Source organism: Rhinichthys klamathensis, unplaced genomic scaffold (assembly GCF_029890125.1).
Source record: "Rhinichthys klamathensis goyatoka isolate OS25496 unplaced genomic scaffold, OSU_Roscu_1.1 h1tg000074l_1, whole genome shotgun sequence".
In the NCBI taxonomy this organism is placed as follows: Eukaryota; Metazoa; Chordata; class Actinopteri; order Cypriniformes; family Leuciscidae; genus Rhinichthys; species Rhinichthys klamathensis.
The window spans coordinates 233022-254590 of NW_026606617.1; the positions used below are offsets into that span (position 1 = coordinate 233022).

Sequence of the window (21569 nt, forward strand, 5' to 3'; positions counted from 1 at the left end):
TTGCAAGATTTTTTTTTTTTTTTTTTAAGTAAGAGCACATTTATAATCTGCACAATTTGATAACCAGAGTTCAGGGTGGGTTGAAGCAAGAATGAGGAAATAACATCCAGTTCAACAGCTTTAACATGACAAAGTGGAGATCATTTGTATGGCTTTACTGTCTCATACCAACTTATTGTTTTGTTTGACCGCAACGGTCACCATGAAGTGCTGATCTCAAGTGAGAATGAACTACACTAAATCTAAAAACAGTGCTTTGTTAGTTGTCTCTAACCGGTTTTTCTGTGAGAGCTGCAGAGGATTATTGCACTTAAAGTCAGCAAATGGTGCCGAGATGCCTTCACACTCCCGCATATGTCTGGATTTATGGCAGTTGAGGGTATTTCCCAGCATACACTCATGGTTCAGGTGCGGGCTAAATGCTGATATTTACAATCATTACCTTGTTTGAACACTTCAAACTGCAGTTCACAGCAGAATTCCTGGTGTGTCGGAGACCTGGAAGCAAACAGGGCTGGAGGATTGAAAGGGCTGAAATTACACAGGTCACTCAGGACAGAGTGTTACAAAATGTTCAGGAAATTCCAGATGGGCAAATTTAGGAGGCTGGAGAAGCTACCATAAAAATAAAAATAAAGAGTTTAAATGATACAAATATAAATCTGCCGGTGAAAGAGTTCGCCAGGCCAGTTGATATGGCAGTGTCTTAAGACTACAGGCGGCATGACTAAGTATAAAACAAAGTACGTCTTGTGTGAACTCTTGGAATTCATTCAGTTTTTTTTTTTTCTTTAGTTTTCTTGTCTGGTAGGTTTTTTCAGTTGATTTGCTCTTTACAACCTAATCTTGGTTGTAAATCAGATGTCTCCAGGGTTCAGGCCTTGTTCCAGCAATAGACTTAGTTAGTTCTCTGCAACTTGGGCAAATCAAAACAAGGCTGTACAGATAAAGCAATAAAACAATGAAATCTCCATAATTATACCAGAAGCAACTGTCACCGAAGTAAAAAGAAAAAATGGACTGTACATTAAAGGGTTAGTTCACCCAAAAATGAAAATTCTGTCAGTAATTACTCGCCCTCATGTTGTTCAACCCCGTAAGACTTTCGTTCATCTTCGGAACACAAATTAAGATATTTTTTATTAAATCTGAGAGCTGGATCACTCCTCCATAGGCTTCTTAAGGGATCGAAACTGGCCGGCCCAAAAGTTATGAAAGACATCGTTAAAACAGTCCGAGTGACGACAGTGGCTCAATCTTAAGTTTATCAAGCGACGAGAATACTTTTTGTGCGCAAAAAACAAACAAAAACTACGCAAAGCTTCTAGGTTGTACGTCACGCATCACACACATGACCAGCGTCGGCCAATAGTGAGCCTGCGCTTGACGTGCAACCTAGAAGCTTTGCGTAGTTTCACTACGTGAAATATCACGGCCTTACAGAGAAGGAAATGATTAGTTGAATAAAGTCGTTATTTTTGTTTGTTTTTTGCGCACAAAAAGTATTCTCGTCGCTTGATAAACTTAAGGTTGAGCCACTGTAGTCACTCGGACTATTTTAACGATGTCTTTCATAACTTTTGGGCCGGCCAGTTTCGATCCCTTAAGAAGCCTATGGAGGAGTGATCCAGCTCTCAGATTTAATCAAAAATATCTTAATTTGTGTTCCGAAGATGAACGAGAGTCTTACGGGGTTGAACAACATGAGGGCGAGTAATTACTGACAGAATTTTCATTTTTGGGTGAACTAACCCTTTAAAAGGATAGTTCACCCAAAAATTATTTTCTCATCCTCAAGTTGTTCCAAACCTGTAAGAATGTGGGTAACCAGACAGTCGACTGCTGACATTGACTTCCATAGTATTCAACAACAACAAAATCCTATGGAAGTCAATGACTGCCGTCAACTGTCTGTTCACCCAAAAGTATTCAAAAAATCATCTTTTGTCTTCAGCAGAAGAAATACATACATACAGGTTTGGAACAACTTGCGTAAATGGTGACAGAATTTTCATTTGTGTGTGAACTATCCCTTTAACACTTCTTTACCCAGGCATTGGTGTCCTCCTGCTGTTCCCAAAATCTCTCTGGCCGACACACTTCCCGGCAGTTTCCTGGTCAGCGATGCCAAAACAAACCCCCTCCTACCTCTCTATTGTCAATGCTTCATTCTTTCCATTATGCCAAGCGACTCGTAAAAACAGAACTGCCGGTGTGAATGCCAGAAGCAGGTCTAAAAGAACTTTAGGCCAATTACGGGACACCAATGAAATGCCCCTCTATGGGGATTGATGGGAAATTATGTATCCAGAGGGACGAGGAGGGGAAAATGACAGGCATATTAATCCATAACATAAGAATTCACCATTCAGGGATGACAAAAAATGCATTTATTGTAACCCTGTGATACTAACTCTCCCTAAATGTATAAAGCTACTGCATCATTAGAGGAATTTAAGAATTTAAATGCAAGCATACATCGCAACTAGCAAGTGTACAATTTTAAAGAAGCATATGATTTTTACGTCTAAAAAAGATCCATCATAAATGTTGAATTATATAGATATGAATTCTGAATTCCTAAAAGAAAAAAAATATTTATAACAACAGCTGTTTCCATCAACCTATTTGTATGCGCATTTTAGGATATCGCATTAAAAAACGCTGGATGGAAACCCCAAGGTGTGCATAAATTCTGAAAACGTGCATTAAAAAATGTATGCGCCCAACTAAGGTGGATACATCTTTTATCCGATAAGAAGACATGCGCATAAACTACAATGGAAACACATTTGTCGAATAAATACCTCGATCCGCAACAAAAACCTCAGGTGACTTTGCCTCAACAGTGGATGTGATTGGATAACTGGACTAACCAGCGGACCAATCGCATCACAGCATCTCAAATGTTGGTGTGATTATTCTGAAATGCCTGAGTCAAAGTCTGTCATCAGAATGATTTGGTTTAATTCCTCCCAGAAGCATCCGAACGCAAGAGAACATGACAGCGTTTATTGAGTTTCTTCTGCCGCTCTGAGACGCAAGTCATTTATGATGGAGAATAGAGCCACAGTTTCTTCCAAGATTGCAGCAACTTCCATTTTTATTACAAATATTTTGTGGCAATTTCCCAGGAAGTGACGATTTTGTTCTTTTGAACACATGGGAAGGAAACTCTGCTTTATTCGCAAATGTTTTATGCGATTTTCCAATTTTAAATTCACAACTTTGGATGGAAACACAGCTAATGACAGTGGTTAATCTCGGAACAGAAAATCTGAGATTCAGAGTGATTTTAGCAGTTGAGTGTCATTCAGAAAGCGTGTGTCAAAAAAAATTAAAAAACATTATTTGGGGCACAGCTGTGGTGTGAACATCTAGATCTATTTCTAATTGAATCAAACAATGTTTACGGTCAGTTGTATATCACAGAGTAAAGAAGTGAATGACACACGACCAATGCAAATCTGCTGATTACAGTTTAAATGTACTTGTATCTTGAAAAGCCTGTATCTTGACTCTACATGTCTATGGTTTCACTTGTTCATTCATTTAGTGTCATTCTTTTGACTTTACTCAATTCAACTCTATGATATTAGGTTACAATGCCTTTTAAACCTGACGCTTTTTAATAAAGTGTGGGTTGCACCGCGGTCGAAACAAGGTCACACAAAAACGTGGAATATAGCAGGATTATGCGTCGCATGAATCATTTATCTAAGCCTAAACAAGACATCACCACAGGCTGAGATGTTTGCTGTCTAGACTTCTCCGAAGCCCGGTGAAACTTAAACTGAGCGTGCTTTGATCTCTCCAGTTTTCCCATGGCTAACGTCAGATGTTCCACCCCAGAGCTTCGACCACTGTCTCAGCCTCCTCACCACGATTAGCTGCTCTTTCCTCAATGGCCAGAAAAGCCACTAATTAAAGTGAGAAGCAGTAAAGCTGTGGAGTGCTGCTGTGGCAGTGTTAGGGTTTGACGGAGGTTAATTAGAGACACTAAAATAGAGGCATGTACAGCAGACAGGCATCCCTTACTCACGTTTAAATACACGCAGATGTGCTTTACTTTCACTCTCATTCTGCTTTTTAGGAGACATAATATTTGTGTTTCGGTTATAGAAAAAGAGGTTTGTAAAAGAGATAACATTAAATGAGTCAGTATAAAACAGAAACTGGATTTTAAAAGGGATAGTTCACCCAAAAATGAAAATTGTGTCATCATTTACTCACCCAGTTTAAAACTAGACTAAAGACGCATCTATTTAGCCAGGCATTCATATAGATTTTTTATCTTACAGTTACTGTAAATTCGGCCTCTACTTCATAAACGCCAGAGGAGAACTGGCCCCGACTGAGCCTGGGTTCTCCCAAGGTTTTTTTTCTCTCCATTGGGTCATCTGATGGGAGTTTTAGGACACCATCGGGTCACTTGATGGAGTTTTTTGGTTCCTTGCCACTGTTGCCTTTGGCTTGCTCAGTTGGGGATATTCAAATTAAATGACCCATCATACCACTGATCAGCTCTACCAAACTTGGATGTCTTTTTCCAGTAATAAACAAACACTGTTAAGTTGTTTTGATTGATACTGTGAAGCAGCTTTGATACAATCTGTATTGTGAAAAGCGCTATATAAATATATTTGACTTGACTTGACTTGACTCACCCTCAGGTTGTTTCAAACCTGTATACATTTCTTTCTTCTGCTGAACACAAAAGAAGATATTTTGCAGAATATGGGTAAACTGAACAGTTTTACTGACCCAATTGACTTCCATAGTATGGAAAAGAAATTACTATGGAAGTCAATGGGGCCTATCAATTGTTTGGTTACCGACATTCTTCAAAATATTTTCTTTGTGTTCAGAAAAAATTAACTAGAGAAGATTTCCTTATCAAAGAAGGTGGAGCCAATGTATTACATGACGCCCACTTTTTTAATAAAGTTCACTTTTTGGCAAGCAGTTTCAAATTCCTTTAAACAAACCTCAAATCAACTTCCTTTTGACCTGTTTTGTTTTAAAAGATGTCACACCAGATCATTCTTTGATTTTGCCTGAAACATATCAGTGCTTTAATTGCTAATTTATGTCTGGCTTCCGAAACCCAAATGTAGTGGGGGAAGTACTCACTTAATCATAAACTTTCCACCAAATTGTGCAAGTGAATGGTCTGGTTAGAGGAATTATGTAAGACTGGAATAAAGTATGGTTTTTGGCCCTCTTCACAGCATGCTGAATCACTTTTACATTAGACTGTTACATTAGATTACAGGATTGGCTGTGCTCAGTCTGAAAATGAAGCATTGTTAAGGTTCCCCAACTAATGATGGTCAAACTACATCACAACTGTAAAAAAATTAATATTGTAATTGTAACGAAAAGTCTTTTTTAGTTTTGAAGGATCTAATGATTCTCAATTGCAACCTGTGTGTTACTTTTTATATGATCTAACTTATATAATTATTAGTCATTTATGTAGTTGTCATTTGATTTATCATTTAATCATTCACCATTTCATTATTATTATTCATTTATGTCATTTTATGCTATTATATGACTATATTTCCTTTCTATTGTTGTTTAATCCGATTGTGAGATTCCAAAGGGATGTTTGTCTTCATAAGTAAGCGATAAGAGAGAATGTCTCCATTTCAAGGTTTTTAACATCACATGCAGGACAAGGTTGTGACGCAGTAATTTTCCATTGGGATAATAATACTTGTTGGATTTGTACTGGTCAGACGAAGTCAAACATATGCAATTAAGATTACTGGTAACTTAGGGTCCAATTCTCACAATTAACTAGTTGCCTATTAGAATGCATATTACTAGAATGTTGGCTGTTTATTAGTAATAAGCAGTAATTAGGTGTTTATTGAGGCAAAAGTAATAGATAATAGTGAGATTTGCACCCTAATCTAAAGTGTGACCAGATTATTCGACAAACTGCTCTTTTGATCACATTGTCTCTTGTTTCTGCTCTTCCCTTAGCCTGGGAAAACCTAGACAACTTCCGGCATATTTAGATTTGCTCTGAAAGTTAGTCTGGCAAAGAGCTCATTCAAGCCCATTTCCAATCCGCCGAAATCGCGGCACCAATCAGAAACGTTGGGGCGGGCTTTACACGATGACGACAGCGCTGGGATTTTGAAGCAGATTTTGTAGCCTACATTACAAAGATGGATGCCGCAGTCGAACATCACTCGTTCGAATCAGCAATCGCGTCTGTTTTAAGCGATTTGAACGTTTCCTTTTTGTTGAAAACTTTGATTGGTTTTAGGTCTATCCGCGACGTCCGTTGGTGACGCCCCTCTGGAAATGATTTGTCTATGACGCTTTGCCAGACCATAACTCAGTTACAACTGAGAATGGTCTGGTTTTAACCAGGCTACTCTTCCCTGGCTTTCTCGGTCAAACTCTTAGGCTGATAGAAGACTGTTAAAGGGATACTCCACCCAAAAAAGTTTATTTCTTCTGCTGAACACAAAGGAAGATATTTTGAAGAACGATTGGAACTTTGGCACCATTGACTTCCATAGTAGAAAAAAAAAATACTATGGAAGTCAATGGTGCCAAAGTTCCAATCGTTCTTCGAAATATCTTCCTTTGTGTTCAGCAGAAGAAAGACACTCATACAGGTTTGCAACAACTTGAGGGGGAGTAAATGATGACAGAATTTTCATTTTTGGGTGGAGTATCCCTTTAACAAGAGTTTTGGACACTTGACAAGACTTGCTGCTGACAGGTTTTACTGGTTTTGGATTACAGACAAAACAGATATCTTATGACAGGATCGAGCGTCGGATCTGATGTTTTTTGACCTGGGGAGCTACCGGTACTTCAGTCATGCATGTCCCCCTGTCTATTTGAACGGGTTAAGAACAAAATTTCTAAAACCAAGCTTACTTTTCAATAACGTCATATGAATATATTTCGATCACAGTTTAGATTAGGGTCCAATTCTCCCTAATAACTACGACTTTTGTCTCAATAAACTCCTAATTACTGCTTATTAATAGTTAGTAAGGTAGTTGTTAAGTTTGGGTATTGGCTAGGGGATGTAGAATATGGTCATGCAGAATATGGCATTAATATGTCCTTTAAAAATACTAATAAACAGCTAATACCCTAGTAATGTGCATACTAATAAGCATAGTTAATAGTGAGAATGTGTACTCTAAACTAAAGTTTTACCTCTTGTTCTTCTTTAATCTTCATTTTCAGGTTCAAGCTAATGTGCATATACTGTATGTTGTAAAGTAAGGAATGAGCGCATGGAACTAACAATGAAAAAAATCATGGGTTTGATACCCAGGGAATGCATTAACTGGATAAAAAAAAATAATACAGCATTGAATTTTTCAATGAGTTGCCTGTCTCATTTTTAAGTGATAACACAAATTATTCCGAGCCTTCATGCTTTTCTAAACTGGTATTTGGTACAGATGTCTGTTTGCCTGCTCTGTACTGTAGTACTCTCTGACCTTCATCAAAGAAAGTGCCATGGCTCGAGGCTCTCAGGTGATATTTCAATGAAAAGTATCTGAATAAAATTGCTACAGCCGCTGCTCTTTGGAGTTCGCTGAGTCATATTGTGTTTCAAGCAGTGATATCTCAGCTAGCCAAATCAAACTTGTGGTCTTTGTGGTAGCAACACAAACTCTGCATGGTCATAATGTTATAAGTGTGTGTACTTCAGAAAATCATATTACAAAGCCAATACTAGCAAAGGAGCCTCAGGGCATCTCAATTGTTAATGGTGTGTTGCATTGGAAATATGTTTTTGTCATATGATACAAGTCTTATTTGCATTCATGCATTCCACATCAAGAAAGGTTTGGCGACAAATGTCCCTGGTCTGTATATCTTGTAACAGATCTTACATGTCTTCATAACCCACATTTTAATGTACACAAACGCATAGCCTACAAATTAAACTTTGGTCTGTGCCTCACACAAAGCTAGTGTTTCACTTCATCAGAAGCACAAGTCATATATAGTACAGTTGCTGCTTTATTGTGTTTTTTCAAAAAAATTTAGAGCTTCATTCTACAAAATTTGTTGTAAAATGTTGACAAATGATAACAGAAATTTCACTTTTGGGGGAACTTTAAGAGCGATCTCTGAGAAGACAGGTATTAATGTGTCTGTAATAAAACAGATATTTAAAAAAAAAAACTGGAAACTACATTTTTTGACTTTACTCAAAAAATAGAAATGATGAGAAGACTCTGGTAACACTACTTTTCACACCTTAGTAAATCTTCTGGTGTCAGCGTTTCACGTAAACTCACCATTCGGGGCATGGAAACAAAATGGTGGTTAGCAACTAATAATACTAAGTTGTGACAGACTGTAAACAAGCCCAAGTTTTGCTGAGACATCAGGAATTCCTCACAGCAGTGTGAAAACTGGGCGATATTACATGTAGCTGGAAAACAAGCCAGTGTCCAGCATCTGAATGCTGGTCATGTGAAAATCAGAAGCACCAAATGTATAACAGTGAGAAAAAGTGTGGATATATTTATTGTCAGCTTAGCAACATGCTAACAGAATGTCAATTGTGCCTTATAACGTGGCTGTTTGGAACAGACTTGGCGAAGGGAGTAATAAAAGATAATCACGTTCTCTTTATCTTCACATGGAATATTACCATTGTTTGTTGCTGTTCATGTATAAAGTGCATATGTTGATGAACATAATACATCACAACTAAAAACTTTCAGTATTCTACTTGCATAACTCAAATTCTCACACCACCTACTTTTTTAATTAATCGCAAGGAATCTAAAACTTGTGGTCTTTGTGGTAGCAACACAATCTCTGCCTGGTCATAATGTTATAAGTGCTCAAACTTGAGGAAATCATATTACACAGCTAAAACTAAGAGCAAAAAGAAGCATCAGGGCATCTCTTGGAATTTGTAATTTGCAGAATGAGTTGCGTCTCCTGTGTGCTTTCAAGTTTCAAGTCATTTTCTTCTGAGGTTTCATAACACATAGGACGCTGTCTAGGCATTAGGTTTTGGAACAGAGCTGCATATTAAGGTGTGAAAGACCAGGACGCAATGTTGATCTTGAGTCTCTCTCACGGTAATGTGAAAATGAGCTTGCAGGAGAGGCACTGACAGACAGACTGAACCAGCAGAACCGTCTGGGAAGGATGAAAGCAAATAAGATGAACAAGCCAGAATAAGAACATATTAAACAAATTAATGCCGTTTTTGGACATTATGTTTGCCAATGATGTGGCATACTAATATCCCCAGGCCTTTTGGATCATTCATGTTTGGTTACACAAAAATCCAGCTTAGTGCAGAATAAACAGGATGAAGAACAAGACAGAGGGATACTGGCTGCAAACCAGTGAAAGAAAAATATCCCAGGAGAAGAAACCGAACAGCTGCACACAGCCACACACACACTCGCGCCACAACGGAGAAGCTAAAAGACACAGAGCGAAGCCCTGGCAGCGCAGAGGTGCTCCCCCCCCCCCCCCCGTGCTTTTAAGAGACGGTGAGCAATAGTCACCGTCTCACAGACTCTGACATAAGCAGGGGATTTTTTTTTTTCATTCCGTTCCTTCTTAAAAATAGCCTGGAGGACAGCTTTAAGCAATTAACACAGTCCAGACAAATCTAGACCACATCTTGCACAAACTCTGTGTCTCACTTTTGCAAACATCATCTCTGAGGAACAAACCCGTATGATGAATCCTGATTATTATTGGTCAATACTGAGTAATTTAACGCACAACACAAGAGGAATATGGTGGCCCCCATTGAGATGCCAGAAAGTTTAGCCTATGAATAGAATAGAATAGAATAGAATAGAATAGAATAGAATAGAATAGAATAGAATAGAATAGAATAGAATAGAATAGAATAGAATATACTGCAACATGACAATGGTCAGTGGAACTTGCCGTTGTGGTTTTCACACAATGTCACTACAGAAAAACAGCATTAATTTATAAAATGGATATAATAAAAACAATAAAGGAAATAAAATTATGGCTTATTATGACTTGTTTCTTATGGGGTTGAATCAGCAACCTATGAATTGTTAGTAATAATACATTTGACAAGTCACCCACTACGAAGAAGAGAGTTTAACAACACATCCAGTGATTTGAGAGGAAGAACAACAGACCTGAATGCTGTGGATCTGTGAAATGTCTCAAGTGCTCCTGAAACTACATCTCTGACCACCAACCAATAATTTATTAGTTGGATAAATTATTTGTTGCATATTTCCAAATAAATAGATTACAATCCACAAATAAGTGTAACAAATTTACAGATAAAATAATGAAGTCCACAAATATATGTTAGGATAATTAATTCACAAATAAATAAAGTAAGATTTGGAAATAAAACACATTTACAAATATATTTTTATCTCACAAACCATGTTATTTTAGAGTCATCGAGATTGTTTAAAATATTGAATTTATTAGTATCTCCGTATTTTCCGTTTTCATTTTAGTTATAGTAATTTTGTTGTGTGTTTTTGTCATTTTTATCAGTTATTGTTTTTAAATGTGTCTCTATATTGTTTTTTATGAATAGCTGAAATAATAAGTTTGGTTTTAGTTTTAATGAACTATAATAACCCTGATCGCAGCACACATTTATGAATCACATCTTATGCATTTATGACTCACTGTACGCATTTGTGGATTTTAAAACATTTCTAGCAAGCACACACAAATCTCAAGTCAAATCAGATAACAATATTTGTAAATCTCATTATATTTATTTGTGAATTTAATTCATAGTCCTTTTTATTTATTTATTTTATTTACAACTTCGAAAAAATTGATTTTACAGTGTATTTTTTTGGAAACATTTAAAATCCCAAAGATAACACAATCGCCAAGCATGCGGCACACTGTTTGTTTAGAGATACACAGTGGCTCTTTATGCCAAAAATGATGTTCAGTGAACACAACTAAATAAATCAACAACATGCCTTAATAAAGAACAAATGACTGTTTGAAACCCTGTACCTGGATGCTTCTTTTTGAGTGTGTTGTAAGAGGAGTAAAGCCTCTGGTGCTAATTGTCAGTCCTAACAGCGGCACCAGAAGAACGGCAGTGTTAAGTGCAGACGCAACGCTTATGTAATTCACCAACACTCTCTCTTCAGAACGCTGGAAGCCCCGCGGGTCAAATCTGGCTGCTGAGTCGACCACGCACATCGATACCAGCCATCAGATTTAACTAACTGCACTAAAGGAAGTTAAAACAGCTGAAAGCTCTGCTACTTCAAAGATATCAATCATAACAGAGCCATTGTTCTGTCTTCTTGGGTGTATTTCTGTACAACCGAGGTTTAGCCTGCAGCTAGCACATTTTTGGTTCACTGGAGATTTGAGATTTTTGTGTGTGTTGTGTGTGTGTGTGTGTGTGTTGGTGACCCTAATGCAAGCATAAACACTTCACTAAACCAAGACTATTTTTATTTGTCAGGCTTTGTTAAATGTGGTCTCTCTGAACATAGAAGATCTACATCGAATGCATGATTTTGCAGTGATGTTGGAAAAAACAATCTCTCGTACATTTCTGTCCTCTTACTGCTATTTATATCCACAATATATGTGTATAGTCCATCTACTTAGCTACTGTTCTGTAACTCAATATTGATATAAAAGCTCTATATTTAGAATACAGGATAATGGCATCATATAATTATAATTTTAATACACACCGGGAGCTCAGATGGTTCAGGAAGGAAGTCAGCATCTTCTCCGAAGATAAAGTCAGGGGGCAGTTCTGGGTCACTCGCATTAAAGATGATGTCCCCTGTAAGAAGAAAAGAGTTAATCACACAGATAATAACTTCATAAGCCATGTGAAACAAAACACACAGAGTTCATTTTAATCGAACCAAACATGCCAAGTGTTAACACACCCATAATCTGCACTTCAGATGTCTATTTAATATTTACACAGGCTACTTACAGTTCCATGCACGCTTTTAATGTAAAATATAAAGGTTGCATGGATGTTTACCAATGCAAGATCCTATTAGAGCGAACAATCAATGTCAGTAAGTATCAAAGACTATTTTGTGTCCATGGCCTAATGGCACTTGTGTTGAGACCCTGGAACTCTAAACTCTCAAAGAGCAATGCAGTACTAATGGACATTAGCAAGCCATTAAACAAGCAACATTTTCAGTTATGGGAATAATGTTCTTCTGATATAAATATTGTTGGACAGGTGTTTCTATTATGATGGGCTTTATCTGTGTGCTAGAGGTAAACACTATGAATGCTGGGATTGATCGGGATCTTTCAATGGCTATGTTTCAATCCACCTGTTTTTATGCGTATTTTGGGATATCGCATAAAAAATACAGTATAAATACGTATAAAAAAAGTATACATCTTTTATCCGATAAAAAGACATGCAGATAAACTATGATGGAAACACATTTACCGAATAAATCCCTCGATCCGCAACAAAAACCTCAGGTGACTTTGCCTCAACAGTGGATGTGATTGGATAACTGGACTAACCAGCGGACCAATCGCATCACAGCGTTCATAAATGTTGGTGTGATCATTCTGAAATGTCAAAGTCTGTCATCAGAATGATTTGGTTTAATTCCTCCCAGAAGCATCCGAACGCAAGAGAACATGACAGCGTTTATTGAGTTTCTTCTGCCGCTCTGAGACGCAAGTCATTTATGATGGAGAAAAGAGCCACAGTTTCTTCCAAGATTGCAGAAAATTAATATATTTCCAGGAAGTGACGATTTTGTTCTCTTGAACACATGGGATGGAAAAGAAGGTAACAATCTCAAAAGAAGGTACATGAGGTGAAAAATATGTCCCTTTCCTTTAATCCCAGACAAAGCACATGAACAAGCTTTCATATGCGATGCCTTTCAGGGAAGAAAGATAGGTACAAAAAAATTACCTCTCCAGAGCATGTCAAAGTACATTTCTTTATCATTATTCAGCACCATGGTAACACTTTATTTTACAGTGTCCTTGATACACGTAACATGTATTATTATAGTAATAACAGTAATGTATGCATAATCACATTCAACTAACCCTATACCAAACCCTGATCCTAACCCAAACCCTACAGTAAGTAGTACATATTGTTAATTAATATTACTCAGGAGTTAACTGTATAATTACAAGGACACCTTAAAGTTACTACCACAGTGACAGCATTGTAAAGGATTGAATATCTGCTAAAAACCTTCTCTTTTTTTCCATGTGGGTTCCTTTCCTCCTCTATTTGGGCAATGTGTAGACCGCCCTAAGTCATAGTGAGTGCCAAGTCCTTCATGAGAGAACACACAATCCCTATACTGTATACCCCACAAAGTCCACAGCATCATCACATCTCATCGCCACCAATGGACGACGGTGGGATGTGTAGGGAAAGCTAGAGGATGATGATTAAAAAAAATAAAAAAAAACGTTTGTTTGCGCTGCATACACATTGGGCCCTATCTTGCACCCAGCGCAATTGACTTTGTACACCGACGCATGTATCATTCCTATTTTGCACCCTCCACAGAAGCACGTCGCTAAACTAGGGAATGAACTTGCACTCCCTGGGCGGGTCGGCGCAAAAAGGAGGCCTGTTTCGGCGCAAACAATCCCTGGTGCTATTTTGCTGTTCTATAAAACAATTGCGCCACTGACCGGAAAAAAACTAGTCTAAAGTCAGTGGCGCGTTGCGTGTTGTTCATTATGCTATTTTAAGCGCTTATGCTTGGCCATAATGTAGCGGGTGCACAACGCGCATACACTTTGATTCTCTCATCAACACAGATGCAGCAGTTTTTATTTTTGCAAATCATACATTATAACAAGAAAAAATATTAACACATGAGGGAAATCATTGTGGTGTCCATGTCCATCAGACCTGTTTGCCCAATAGTGGCAAGACACATATGTATATAAGGACATCTGACAAATTAGTTTGTCCGTCAAGAACCAGGAAAAAAAAAACTCCCATCCCCATACAACGTCACTTCTCTGTCTTTCACGGCCCTGACAAGAACGTCGGTCTCCTCGGCTGTGAACCACTCCTGGCACGCGCCTGGTAAATCCGCCGTTATAATAGCAATCCGCCATGCAACATGCGCACCTGCTTGTTGCATGGCGTGTTGGTTGACGCTCTGATTGTTTGTTTTTTTCACATTACGCCCAAACCACACCTATGAATAATGAAGCTATTTCAGACCAACCCCTTTTAAACTTGCGTCGGGTGCAAGAGTCAATTATCCCACCGGTAAAATAGCAACAGCGCCCAAGACCCGCCCACAAAGTTACTTTCTCTTCGTGCTTGATACTTGCGTTTCAGATTGTTAAAATAGGGCCCTATGTCTTACAATGGGGGAGGAAAGGAGTTATAAGTTCTAGCTGGTATGCCGTCCAGGGCTTGGGTGTGAAATTACTGAATACCTTAAAACACTCAACACCCCCAAAGGATATATATTTTAAATGATAAGGTCTTTTTTCTTTCTTTTTTTTCTTTCTTTATCCTTATTTTTTCTCTCTCTCCTCATCTGTTCTTATATTGTTGTTTATCTGTGTTTTGTTTTTGTTCGAGTATTTTGTAGAGTTTCTGTATGTATTTCTGCAATGATAATTAAAAAAGAAAAGAATATCTGCTGCTAAAATATGTCATTTTAATACTTTTTTCAAACATTAATTCTGTCATCTACTTGCTTTCATTTAGTTATATGCAAACATGCAAAAGTTCTTGTCTCATGAATACCTCAGGTGAAAAAGTCAAATTAATAATTAAAACTATTCATGATATACTATTAATGAAAACTTCTAACTAATGATGTAAAGTTAAGTCTGTTTCACATGGGTATTGCAGAAGATGTGGTAGCGCAAAAGTCTTTTCTATTTCTGGTATTTCTTTGGCTTTTCAGAGCTTTACAATTGGTTGAAACTGAATAACCAAATAACTCAAATATCATCCATGTTTCGTGTGACTTTGTGTCAAGCATCGTTTTTTGAAGCTTAGTTCCTCTCAATAACTGAAGATTTCACCATTTTCAAATAATAGGCTACAGATTTCTATTTATATACTGTAGCCATTCTGTGTCTCTTTTTCTTTCTTTCTTTCTTTTCCATGGATAAAAAAAAAAAAACAGAGCAAAACAAACACAAGGCAGTAATTTTCCACAGATGGAGCATAGGGGAAAAAAGCCTGGATGATGTTTGTCATACTTCTGTCACATCTTGTAAAAGCTGTTGCCAGAAATATGAAAAGAGATAGCAGTGGAAATGTTGGGCAAATATGCAGCACTTCCCAAATTTACACCCTGAGGGCAGTTGAGGTGGGTACTCCTCGAGAAACATCGTACCAGCATTGGCAAACTCTTGTGGGGAGCGGAAAGCCGGAGGACTGGGCGCACTTTCTTTGCATGCAAACAACAGACAGTCAGCACTCCTGCCAGAGCAATCACAAGTAAACAATCAGCATTCTTCCTGGAAGTACGGCAACAGAAAGAAAGAAAAAAAAAACGAGAGCAGGCAACAGCTATGAAATGCAGACTGCACAACCTGTGCAACTCTCTTCACTTTGCCATGCAATGAAGGCAAAGTGGCTTAAACAAAACACTTCTTTACACTGGTTCCAAGCTGGTTCACTTGATTGAATGTGTACCATTCAAAATCGAACCAAGAGCAAAGAAACTATTGCAATTGGTCTTCTTGTTTGCATTGCTGTGATTGGAGTTTTCTATGCTGATCTGTTTCACTGTAACCTTGTGTTATGTGTTGATTCTTGTGCAGAACAAATAGAAAAGAAGACATGTTAAGTTTCATGACAACAGCAATCCTGAAATCAATTTTACTATCGGTAAATAAGTACATCGGTAAATAAGTAAAGCAAAGCAGTACAAATCTATTTCTATAATTGGACCTCTTCTCCATCTACATAACATCACTAGGATCTGCCACAGAAACAGGGCTTTTCCTATCACTGCACACAACTGTACCTCTCGATTCAGCCGGATGATCCGACGGTCTGCTCGCATATGTCTGTGATGAAGGACCATCACCTTCAACTCTTCCTTGCCTACAAAACTGCTGGTGGTTTCGGCCAGCCCAACACTTCAGCACAACTTCTCCATTCATCAACAATAACTTCATTCAGGGCAACCAAGAACCTTCTGACTGATGATTACAGGCCACATTGCTAGAACTGCCCGGTCCTACAGATTTGCCTCATACAACATAAGGAGGATCAGGCCCTTCCTATCGGAGAATACTACACGACTCCTTGTCCATGCCAAGTCAAAACATGGGTCTGTCATGATCCTGCCTCAAGACTAGAGAAAATCAAGGACACGAGGGCAGAATCATGACACCTTCCAGCTTGCACTGTCAAACCTCTGCAACTGATCCAGAAACTGAAGCGAGAGTGGTAATTATCGAGCCCGAGAGAGCGCACGTCACACCTCTCTTCATCAATCTGCACTGGTTGCCAATAGCCGCTCGCATCAAATTCAAGGCACTGATGCTTGCCTACAGAACAACCACTGGCTCTGCACCCCTATACCCAAACTGACTACCTCGACGTGTGTGCCCTGAAAAGCTTGTGTTCTGCAAGTGAACGCTGCCTTGTGGTGCCATCTAGCCTGACTTCGTCATACTCATATTCTAGTCAGAATGAGTCTGATACTGCTCCATAGGGCTTTGATTATGAGGCGTGCCTTAACCGAACCAGGAAAAAAAACACCTCTGCACTCAATTGGATAGACCTACAACCAATCAGAGCAACGCAGTAAGTGACGTATGTTGAGCTACGCATAGTTGTCAACAGAACTCAACTGCAAGCACGCTGGAAGAAGTAGTAAAATAATGAGTGTTGCTTCTTTTACTTGGTCCTCTATGAGTGCGACCAAAGGAGAAACCACAACGACCACAGGGCTTTCATTGCGTCCCATCTTCTTAGCGACCATCGGAGCCAGCTGATAAATTAAACTTGTGCCGAATCCCGTAGTAAGGACGGCAAACACATCTTTCCGATCGACAAATGCCTTGATTGCAGTTCTCTGTTCGTCTTTTAAAATGAATGCGCTGTCGATTTCTTTTACAACAGACGCGATAGCGGATTCTATACATCTCAGTTCTCCAGCGGCAGTCATCTCTGAGGGAGACCAGTTCAACCCAAGCGCTCTTTGATGACGTAACTGCAGATCATCTGTCCATCATCGTATAAAGCCCGCCCTGGCAATTTGATTGGCCCGACGATTTCTGAACCGATCATAATTACTCCTTAATGGATCGAGTCCAGACCGAACTTCCCGTCCAAAAAAATGTTGTGGGCGGGGTTCGGGCTGGCATCCAGGCTAGGTGCCATCCTCAAAGAGGCACAAAATCATTTTTATTGACCTTGACTGTTCCCTGCTGGTGGAATAACCTGCCAACTCAACCCGGGCTGCTGAGTCTTTGGCCATTTTCAAGAAACGGCTAAAGATGCATCTTTTTCGTGACCACTTGACATTGATAATAACACTTTCTATTCTATTTCTCTTTTATCTGGAATGGAGAAACTGAATTCCTCTGATGGTGGGACATAGAGCACAACACCACAGGAGGTGTACTGCAGGGTTCAGAAAACACAGATGCATCAAAATCATACGATAGTCTGATGATTGGGATAGATCTGGAATTCTTAAGCAAAACAACGGCAAGAGTTATGAAAAGGTATTGAGTCAATCATCAGCTGTCAGCCACCGTCAGTTGCAAAATCAAACCAGGAAGGAATTCCAACACTTAACTCTGCTATCTTTCTTGATTATTTAGAAGCAGAACAAAGTCTAATGCGTTTCTAATTTCTATTCATAATAGATATTATGATGGGTATGTGGACGCATCAGTTTTCCAAGAAAATCATTCAGACCTGTTTCTATCTAAACCTTACCAAAAAAAGACTATTTTTTATTTTTTGGGGGGAAAAATCGAAATGTTTAATGGACTGCTTCTTGAACAGTGGAGCATGTTATTACTTAACGTAAGAATGTGGATGTAATTCAAATGATTACTATGATTTATTGTGATTAACTGTGACACAGTTTTAAGAATGTGTGTGTGTCATTCAGTTGTGCCTCAATTTTTGTACTAAATTTTATTTTCCATTTTAATTTGCACTTAAGCTCTGACCTTCAGTAAAGGCCACTAATGCAAAAATGTTACATTGCACTCTGATAGTGCACAACTAAAAGCACTGCCTCACACATGTACCAAAAATGACCAACAACCAAACTTCTTCATTAACCAACCCATAGTTTTTTTTTTTATAATTCTTCGGATCAGACACACATTAAATCACAATATAACGAATAAGTCGATGGCCATAAAGCTCCAAAAGGAAGAGAGCTTCACGGAGTAACCGCAATTGCTCACTGCCAGACTACATGATCAACTCCAGCTCCGAGAATTTGTTCATATGTGGCCTCCGTGAAAAACTGCTTAAGTGTTCGAGTGTCTCATGACTCAGAGCTATAACAGGAACTCCCAATTAAGATCATTGCCAAGTTATAATTACTATCCAACCTCATTAAACATCACTGAGCTGTGGTACTTGAAAGCATTTCAGATAAAACCTCTAAAAGCTCTTCTCAGAAGCTTGTTTCCAAATCAAAAGAATTGTGCTTTCAGTGCGCCGCCATTTCAAATCTTGAAGAATATGTGCAAAACATTTTATTGGCCTAACATTTGCAAAAAGTTCATAGTGTAACGAGCTGCATTGCACGACCCTTTAAAGAAAGTAGTTCTGCCAGTTTATGGGGAAATTCTCCTCGTTTATTTTGTAATTGATTGTATTGTACACTCTAAAAAATGTTGAGTTGTTTCAACCCATATTGGATCAAATATGGACAAACCCAACCATTGGTTTATATTTTTAAATAGAACTTTAAACCCAACGGTTGGGTTTGTCCATATTTGACCCAAACATGGGTTGAAACAACCCAGCATTTTTTTAGAGAGTACAATACAATCGATTACAAAATAAAGCTAATAAACAGAAGGTAAGAGTTGTTAGGCCTGGGCTCCCACATGCTGTGATGCTCATGTCACAACAAGTAGAGCTGCATGACTCGGGATAAACTGAGAATCAAGATTGTATTGTTTAAAATAGAGATTGTGATTCTGAATAGAACAAAATAGCATGTAATTTACAAGAGGCCCTGACAAAATGTAAGTTACTGCAGTCTATTTAAAAAATATTTAATTAATTTGAATATACACTCACCTAAAGGATTATTAGGAACACCTGTTAAATTTCTCATTAATGCAATTATCTAATCAACCAATCACATGGGAGTTGCTTCAATGCATTTAGGGGTGTGGTCCTGGTCAAGACAATCTCCTGAACTCCAAACTGAATGTGAAAGGTGATATAAGCAATTTTGAGCGTGGCATGGTTGTTGGTGCCAGACGGGCCGGTCTGAGTATTTCACAATCTGCTCAGTTACTGGGATTTTCACGCACAACCATTTCTAGGGTTTACAAAGAATGGTGTTAAAAGGGAAAAACATCCAGTATGTGGCAGTCCTGTGGGCGAAAATGCCTTGATGTTGCTAGAAGTCAGAGGAGAATGGGCCGACTGATTCAAGCTGATAGAAGAGCAACTTTGACTGAAATAACCACTCGTTACAACCGATGTATGCAGCAAAGCATTTGTGAAGCCACAACACGCACAACCTTGAGGCGGATGGGCTACAACAGCAGAAGACCCCACCGGGTACCACTCATCTCAACTACAAATAGGAAAAAGAGGCTACAATTTGCAAGAGCTCACCAAAATTGGACAGTTGAAGACTGGAAAAATGTTGCCTGGTCTGATGAGTCTCGATTTCTGTTGAGACATTCAGATGGTAGAGTCAGAATTTGGCGTAAACAGAATGAGAACATGGATCCATCATGCCTTGTTCCCACTGTGCAGGCTGGTGGTGGTGGTGTAATGGTGTGAGGGATGTTTTCTTGGCACACTTTAGGCCTCTTAGTGCCATTTGGGCATCGTTTAAATGCCACGGCCTACCTGAGCATTGTTTCTGACCATGTCCATCCCTTTATGGCCACCATGTACCCATCCTCTGATGGCTACTTCCAGCAGGATAATGCACCATGTCACAAAGCTCCAATCATTTCAAATTGGTTTCTTGAACATGACACTGAGTTCACTGTACTAAAATGGCCCCCACAGTCACCAGATCTCAACCCAATAGAGCATCTTTGGGATGTGGTGGAACGGGAGCTTTGTGCCCTGGATGTGCATCCCACAAATCTCCATCAACTGCAAGATGCTATCCTATCAATATGGGCCAACATGTCTAAAGAATGCTTTCAGCACCTTGTTGAATCAATGCCACGTAGAATTAAGGCAGTTCTGAAGGCGAAAGGGGGTCAAACACAGTATTAGTATGGTGTTCCTAATAATCCTTTAGGTGAGTGTATATATTTTTAAATCGGGTTGAATGAATGATTCAATGACTCATAAATACTTCAGTTGTTTCATAGTCTCGCTAAGCCAGACCTTTAGACTGACGGCAGAAGGTCTGGACTCTATCGCAGCTTTTCTTGGCCAAGGACCGCGCAAGAGGACGTTTGACTGACATGTAACGCCACCAATCATGTTTAGGGGGCATGACAATATAATGTAGATGTTCCTACAATAACAGGCCGGCGAGCATCTAATAAATTATTCATTCAAGAACGTTGTTCAAGTTTACGGCAATAATGGAGCCGCGAACTTCACATACTTTTGAAATTCCAGCATTTAGTTGATCCTGGTAAGCACTCATTGTCACAGCTGTAAACACAACGGCATTTGTTTCCAGGCGGACTGATAAAGAACGCGACACACACGTCTCCTGGACATCCTGTAGAATTCAACCAATCAGATCGCGACTTCGAAACTCCTGAAGTGAAAAGTGTGCCATATGCATCAGACGTTCAGCCAACGGTCCGTGGCCGTTACGTCTGAGGCTGAGACTACTTGTTTTATTACGGGATGAATCTGAGTTTTTGAACGAATCTCTTAAATGAATGATTCAATGACAAATCAATTTTTTTACACTCACTTGTCGCCACCTAATGGTGTAACGCTGTATTTTATACATTATTTATTTGAAGCATCATGTTACTTTCAAAAGGTGATTTACTCTATCTTGATTGCTTCCGTATGCATCAATGTTTCTATCCGAACTATAAACTTTTATCCCAGTACTTCTGTAATAATTAGAATTTTTGTAAGACAGTAATAATGATACCGTGTGGTTGAAACGGCTGTTTGTGAAACTGTTTCACACCTAAACATAACAACTACTCTCTCTGGTTTAGCGGCAGCGCCAACACACATCTGAATAGCTGTGATCGTACTTGTCAAAGGTTTAATAGACATGGCCGAATCACTGTCATTTTAGGAATAAAATCATGTGGGTGCTTGAATAGAGATTGAGATTTTTTAACGATTAATTGTGCAACTCTATTCGCAAGTCTCTATTATATTCTCATAGCAATATTAGTATGGCGCCCCTCTGTTCAGGATCAATAAAGTTTAA

The 21569-nt window shown here is 38.8% G+C and overlaps 1 protein-coding gene across 1 annotated transcript in view; it reads right to left on the bottom strand.

Annotated features, from left to right (window-relative positions):
• Positions 1-21569, bottom strand: part of babam2 (BRISC and BRCA1 A complex member 2) — a 101095-nt gene that overhangs the window by 75004 nt on the left and 4522 nt on the right. Inside the window, exon 4 of the mRNA XM_056250750.1 lies at positions 11715-11809. Within this exon, the coding sequence (XP_056106725.1) occupies positions 11715-11809 (95 nt within the window). The remainder of the gene's footprint in view (positions 1-11714; positions 11810-21569) is intronic.